Source organism: Pseudocercospora fijiensis, assembly GCF_000340215.1.
Source record: "Pseudocercospora fijiensis CIRAD86 unplaced genomic scaffold MYCFIscaffold_3, whole genome shotgun sequence".
NCBI lineage: Eukaryota > Fungi > Ascomycota > Dothideomycetes > Mycosphaerellales > Mycosphaerellaceae > Pseudocercospora > Pseudocercospora fijiensis.
This window is the reverse complement of record NW_006921534.1, coordinates 4629231-4635927: the sequence shown is the minus strand read 5'-3', so window position 1 is coordinate 4635927 and position 6697 is coordinate 4629231. Positions and strand designations below refer to the sequence as shown.

The window sequence follows — 6697 nt, the reverse complement described above, 5'->3', positions numbered from 1 at the left end:
TCCGCCGCAATTAACTATAAGTTACACCGTACGCCGCTATATTAAGGAATATAACTACCTATTTAGCCGGACTAATTCGCGGACCGCCGGTAAGGTCGTATTCTTCTATAAGGGTGCTTACTAACGCCTTAAGAACAGGCTGTCGAAGCCTCGTCGCATTATAGTAGTATTCCGGCGGTCTAATTAGTATAATCTGCGTCTACTACGAGCCTAACTCTAGCGCTACGAGAGTCGATATTATACCCTTCGGTCGATAGCGTAGTCGCTCCGTCTCGTCTAGCAACAAACGAAGCATCTAAAGCACTATATAGACCGACAGGTATAGTACGAGGTCCTCGAGATCCGCCTCTACCTTCTCGAAATCGTCTATTCTAGCTATATACTCTATAAAACACCTACTTCTACGACAACTACGAGAAAGAGCGAGACATACTATACTAGACCGGATAGAGATATATCCGTACGAGAATAGGCGCCTGCTCTTTAGCAGTTCAATTATAAAAGCAAGCCTATCTTACTAAAGGGCTACTTTTAGAATTAGCCTATCTAAAGAGGTAGATTATAGATAATTAGACTGTCTTATAGACAAGATCTACAATTGAATAGATTATAGGTATTTAACGCGTCTTATAGTGGACCCACTCGTCTTATGGATAAGACACCTCAATTATGGATAATTGAGCGCGAGGTATTCAAGGCCTAAACTCAATCGCCACTTCCAAACTTTAATTTTCCCACCTTTCCCAAACAGCCAAACAGCCATTGAATATACACCAACATCGAAATGGAAGTGCCAACCAGCACAAATCACGGCGAGAAACCAACCTTCACAGTCCTCGTCACCGGCGCAAATAGGTAGACTTGTCTCTCCAACACTTCAGCACGTATCTAACTTCGTTCCCAGCGGTCTCGGCTTCGCCCTTTGCTGTCGCCTCATCGACGAATTCCTCTTCACAAGACCCCCCTCCCAGTCCCTCCACCTCCTCTTCTCAACCCGAGACTCCAAAAAAAGTTCTTCAACCCTCTCCCGCCTGACCGCACACCTCCAAAAAACTCTACAACAACAGGAAGCCCACGCCCAAAGAATCCCAGGAATCCCTCCTCATCTCCTAGAATCTAGAATCAAACTCGAAGGCGTCCTCGTAGATCTCCTCAACCTTTCCACCGTGAAATCTCTCGCCGAAAACTTACTTCACAAAAACGAAACTCTCGATGCCGTGGTGTGGAACGCTGGAATTGCAGGTTGGAAAGGTTTGAATTGGGGGAAAGCGGTATGGAATGTTTGTACGGATTTGGTCCATGCGACGACGTGGCCGAAGTATATGGTTTGTGATGTGGGGTTGAGAGCGAACGCACAGGTTCTTCCTTCATCGGAGCAGCAGGAACAAGAGACTGGTGAAGGAGAGGAGGAAGAATCTGTGCTGGGTCAAGTCTTCCTCGCTAATGTTTTCGGCCATTACATGCTCACGCACTGGCTGCGTCCACTTTTCCACATCGACACGCGGATCGTTTGGATGGGTAGCATCAGTGCTTCCGCACACACCTTTTCTCTCTCCGACTTACAAGGTCTGCGAGCGGAAATGTCCTACGAGTCTTCGAAACGCGTCACGGATTTTCTGGTGTTGACGTCGGAATTGGATTCGACCAAACCATACACCAGCACCTTTTTGCCTTCGTCGACTACGAACCCCGGCCCGGGCCCGAAAATGTTCGTGGTCCATCCGGGAGTTTGTGGGACGGCGATTGCCGGGTTGAATTGGTTTGTGGGATTGTTTATGCTTGCGGCGTTTTATCTTGCTCGGTGGCTCGGGTCGCCGTGGCATCCGGTGGAACCGTATAAAGGAGCGGTGAGCGCTGCGTTTACGGTGCTTTCGACGCAGATTCCGGAGATGGAGGAGGGGGAGGGGAAGGGGAAATGGGGGGCTTCGACGGGGGTGTTTGGGGATGAACGGGTGGCGAGGACGGAGGTGGATGGGTGGGGGTTTTGTGGGGAGGTGGGAAAAGTTCCCAAAGGGAGCGTGACGAGTGGGTTGTATCGAGGGAGGAAGGAGCTTACGAAAGAGGACCGCGAGGAGTTTGAGGAGGTTGGGAGACAGGTGTGGAGGCAGATGGAGGATTTGAGGATTGAATGGGAGCGGAGGCTGGGGCCAGTATTATCACAGGACAGCTCGGTGGTAGATGTTTGAATCATTTGGTCTGTAAGATTAATGTAGTCTATGTACAATTATGCATTCAATCATCATCTTCAAATCGTATGATGCTCGGGACTTTTTGTATGGTGACAATATTCCCATCCCAGCAAGCAGTGACATCGGCTATGTACTTTCTGCCAGGTGACTTCGCCGCAATTGCAAAAATCGAACTCCTCCTCGCCATTGCAGACGATCGAGCCATTCGTCGAGCAAGATGCCCAGCCGAAAGGAGCGGATCCAACGTAGTAAAGTCTCAGTACGAGTCCTCCCCGACGCCCCGAAGCCTTGCAGCGCCGGCGACAGACCTTATGAGGACTTGCTAGCAAGGGGCACACCATTGGTGATGGTACCATACGGCACGGCGGCGTATTCGCCATTACAGCTGTAATCATACTCCGCCTCTTGAAGCTTCGTCGACTGCACCTCGAAGAAAGTCGTAAGCTCGCACCAGCCATCATCTCGGTCGCCGCATTGGTGGAAGCTCTTGCCAAGAGGGATTGTTCGCTGGTTCAGAATGAAGTGGATGTATCTCGTCGCGCCACCCTTTTCATACTTGTTGCCGTGCTTGCGGTTGCCGCTAAGTGGTTGTGGAGTCTCGATAATCTCCATGTCCAATCGGGCAGCAAAAGGCTCCATGTGAGATACAATCAGGGATCGATTTCTTTGCAGCTTGTCGGCGGGCAGGAGAGGGGCGAATTGGGTAAGGCCGAAAGCAGTGAGGATACCGGCAATGTTTGTGTCGTGGCTGAAGTCGAAGTTCAAGGTTTGGTTGAGAGGGAAGGTCGCGGTGTTGTTGTCGAGTGTGACGTTGATCTGAGCAGTGGGCTGTGTAATGAGGTGATGCTGCAGTCGAGCTAGGATCTCGACGACATATCCGATTCCAACAGCTCGACCAGTGGGACTTTGGAACATGTTGTTGCCAGCAAAGTTGATGTCGACCGAGTACTCGTAACCCTCCCACTCTTCATACGTGAACAGGCCACAGAATGCAGAGTAGCCGAGAGCAACGGTTTCGTAGGCACAAAGCGATTGAGCGTTGTAGGTGTCTGTAACGGACCAGTTGAATTCAGGTCCGTACGAGTTCAGTCGTGCTGTAGCATTTTTCAAGTAGATGGCGGCCCACTCCTTTGTGGCGTTGTTGCCGCCCTGGTTGACATATGTGTTGGAGTTGTTGCAGTTTTGGTATCCTGCAAGAGTGTTGTTGAAGATACCGGTAGAGTTCTCCCGTGCTAGAACGAGGGTTGCGTTCTGAGTCCAGTCAAGTCCGAAGAAACCGGCAAGGAAGTACTCGGCACTCTTCAGCATGCGGTCCTGAGTAGTCGATCGAGCAACGATCTTGGAGCCGTTGTTGGGGTAGAGGTGACCATACATAATCTGGTGGAGAGTTCCAGAGTCGAACAGTTCTTGCTTTCCAACAGGCGTCAGGATTTCCGCGCCCAGCTTGTTCGTGTAGGAGTTCAAGAAGGCCAGGGGTCCCGTGAAATTGACGTTGCCAAGTACACCAGTAGTATAGTTGAGGATCTTGGTGACAAGGACCGTCGCTCCAGCACCTGTGGTCGGGTATCGAGCGCCATGTCGAGACAACATGTTCAGCTGCACAATCGATGCATTCTTGGGCAAAGAGTACTCGTCTACGCCGAAACCAAGCGGGTTAGGGAAGTAATGGCTGAGCTGCCCATGCATCTGGAAGATGTTGCCATTGTCCGTGTTTCCCATGATAGGCACCTGCGTCTCGAGAGGAGAGTTCGGGATGTATGGCTGAGGATTAGATCAGGACCTCTCTTCTCTGGGATCTTGTTCCACTGCTTACCACGCCTGCAAATGGAGCCGGATTGGTCATGGCGAGGAAAGCAGCAGCGCCAGTCGGAGTCGGACCTAAACAAGCATCAACATTGTTGCCTCAGATACGCCACATCAATGCCATGTGTATACCAGGAAGCAGCTCCGGCTCGGTAACGTAGTAATCCGGAACATCGCTGCTGGTCGAGCTGGGCGACTGAGCATTCGCTGGCCGCCCAACGACTGCCGCCGCCGCGGCGTACAAATAGCTCTTGTACATCATAATGAACTGTATGGCGACAAGCACAAACAGTGAGACCTGCACGAAGAACAAGATGCGGGAGCGGAGGCTCTCAAATTTCCCAGGAGTGCGCGACCATGCTGGAAAGTTTAACGGCATGGGGTTCCCGTTGGCTTTGATTGTGACGGGATCTTGGTCTCCGTCATCACGACCACGTTGCATGGAAGCGAAGAGAGAAGGTGGTGCAGCCAAGCCGAGCAGGCAGTTGAAGGTGATGCGACTCTGCGATGTCCGAAGAGCTTGAAGCTTGTTCGTAACGTTGCAGCGGTCGTTGGTGGGGTGATGGCAGACGTCCAACGTCGGGAGTCGGGACATCAAGGTGCAGGAAAGAGGCGTTGTAGCTTTGCCTTGGCTTTTGCGATGCGATGCGAAGCTTTGCACCAAGACTGTCGGATATCTGTCCAAGATCGGTCAAGCCTTTCCGAAAGGATACATCTTTGCGCTTCTGCACGGCGTCAATTTGACGGTGAAAACAGACGACGAGGTCATCAGAATACAAGAGAAAACTGCCGCGTTGCGTTCTGGAGCTAGCTATGCAAAGAGACTGCCATTCTTTCCCGGGTAACCCGTCGTGGTCCATGTCTTCGACACAGATACACAATGCGCTCGCTAAGATTACAATCGTGTCTAGTATACAGTAGCACTGGTCATTGAAGCCTTCGTAAATTCGTCAACCCGTGTCGCTCTCCCAGCAGAATCACGGGCCTCTTGTAAAATCGTTAGCGATGTCGCTTGCCAGAACATAGCGAAAGGAAATCCCGAAATGAAAACACAAGGAAAATTTACCGCCAAGGTCGCCGCGTAGTGACAGCATCCCTAAGACTGCCCCTGCGATTCGGTGCGGAAGGTGCACCTCGATTTGGAGCTTCCGATGTGCCGGCTGGCTGGTTCTTGACGCTGTTGCTGCGCTTGGTGAAGAACGTACGTTTCTCCGTCGCCGTACCGGCAGCTGAGGCTGGACGCTGAGTAGCAGGCTCCGTCTTTGTTCTCACTACAGCGCTCGCCTGATGATTGTCCCGACTGCTTGGCGCACGAGTGGATCCGCTCATGATAGAGCTTCTTGTTGACGCGCGGTCAGTGTGGCTGGTGTTCGGCCTCGCAGAGGCGGTGTTGACATAGGCAGATGAAGGCGTCGAGGTGAGAGTTGGCAAAGGTGGCTTGTCGCTGCCTTTGCTGCCAGAGAGCCGGCGCAGAAGACTTGGTAGCTTCCTACTCAAGGTGCTAGCAGGAGATGGTGAAACTCGCGACCTGGGTGGAGACGCAATTGAGGAAGAGAGTCGTGAAGCTGTGCGAGCGCCTTCCGGAGACAGGGCACGACTGGACTGGTCATCAGCCTGCACGACTGTGCGATTGCCAGACGACCCAGAATGCTGCGACTGGGCAGAACGTGGACTCGTCACCGTCACAGTCTCCGCCGACGACCTGCCACCACTCCCTACCATCTTGCTAGTACTGCCACGCATGGATGGGCTGGTTTCTACACGGCTGAGTCGAGGCTTCGATGGGCTAGTGACTGGCTCCTCACTAGACCTGCGACGGCGAGATTGCGTTGCCACGCGCTGAGTTGGAGAGCGCTCGTTCATGTTGAACATCAGATCAGCTGGCGGCTGTCCATGCTGCTGAAACCTGCTAGGCGTGCCCAAGAGAAGTGACTTGCCATCTGGAAAGCCATCATAGTCCAGCCCAAAATCCTTGACAGTGTCGCTATCCACATCAGGTCCCGTGTACTCTTCATCGGAGCTGTCAATATCTTGCGAGCCATCAACATTGGTGCTGCGATAGTGCAAGTTGCTCGCAAACGCAGTCGTGAGTTCGACCGAAGATCTCATCTGCCTCGGAGCTGTTCTGACTCCAGGCTCAAGCGCATTGAAGCCCTTTACCACAGCCGGAGTAGTGTCCAAAAGGCTTTTGTCCTCAATAATGCTAGACCTTGATTCACGAAGCATGCGCGTGCTAGCACTGTCCGGCGTTGGCGGTAGCAGATCTCCAAAGATCGGACCTGCTATGCTTGTTGGGCGCTGCTGCTTCGAGCGAGCTAGGCGGCGCAATTGCGGCTGTTGCTTCAATTCGACAGCAGCACCAAGACCACCCTGACTAGCTGCCGACAGAGCATCATTCAGCGACTGGTAATGCACTTGCTGATCCTCGTGTCGAAGTGGCGGAGACATCCTACGACTCACGTCGGTCAGCGGCGAAGATATGTGGTTCGACTTTGATGGTGTTGATTCGGCTTCATCTCGCTCTTCAATCCATCGGCTCACCCGTTTGATGCTGTCCTGCCGGATGTGCGAATGTGATCCAATGGAAGCGGTGCGAGCATCGTCGTCCTCGCCCTCCCAGGCATAGCGATCGGGGCTCACGACCTCTTTGGGACTGTAGATAGATGGAAAGCTGCTTTCGCTCAGGACACTGAGTCGTGGAGAGT

At 52.5% G+C, this 6697-nt stretch overlaps 3 protein-coding genes across 3 annotated transcripts; 2 read left to right on the top strand and 1 right to left on the bottom strand.

Annotated features, from left to right (window-relative positions):
• Positions 1-784: 784 nt before the first annotated feature.
• On the top strand, positions 785-2186 carry MYCFIDRAFT_82835 (uncharacterized protein; the record flags this gene model as incomplete). Its single annotated transcript, XM_007926156.1, has 2 exons — positions 785-855; positions 905-2186. 2 exons carry the CDS (start codon positions 785-787, stop codon positions 2184-2186), a joined length of 1353 nt encoding a protein of 450 aa, XP_007924347.1.
• A 312-nt stretch (positions 2187-2498) lies between these two features.
• On the bottom strand, positions 2499-4251 carry MYCFIDRAFT_134207 (uncharacterized protein; the record flags this gene model as incomplete). The annotated part of the gene is made up of 3 exons (XM_007927150.1): positions 2499-3950; positions 4003-4067; positions 4125-4251. The coding sequence occupies 3 exons, from the start codon at positions 4249-4251 to the stop codon at positions 2499-2501; spliced, it is 1644 nt and encodes a 547-aa protein (XP_007925341.1).
• Positions 4252-4768: 517 nt separating this feature from the next.
• On the top strand, positions 4769-6076 carry MYCFIDRAFT_210964 (uncharacterized protein). Its single transcript, XM_007927149.1, has one exon. It carries the CDS (start codon positions 5640-5642, stop codon positions 5922-5924), a length of 285 nt encoding a protein of 94 aa, XP_007925340.1. The 5' UTR covers positions 4769-5639; the 3' UTR covers positions 5925-6076.
• The last annotated feature ends 621 nt before the right edge of the window (positions 6077-6697 follow it).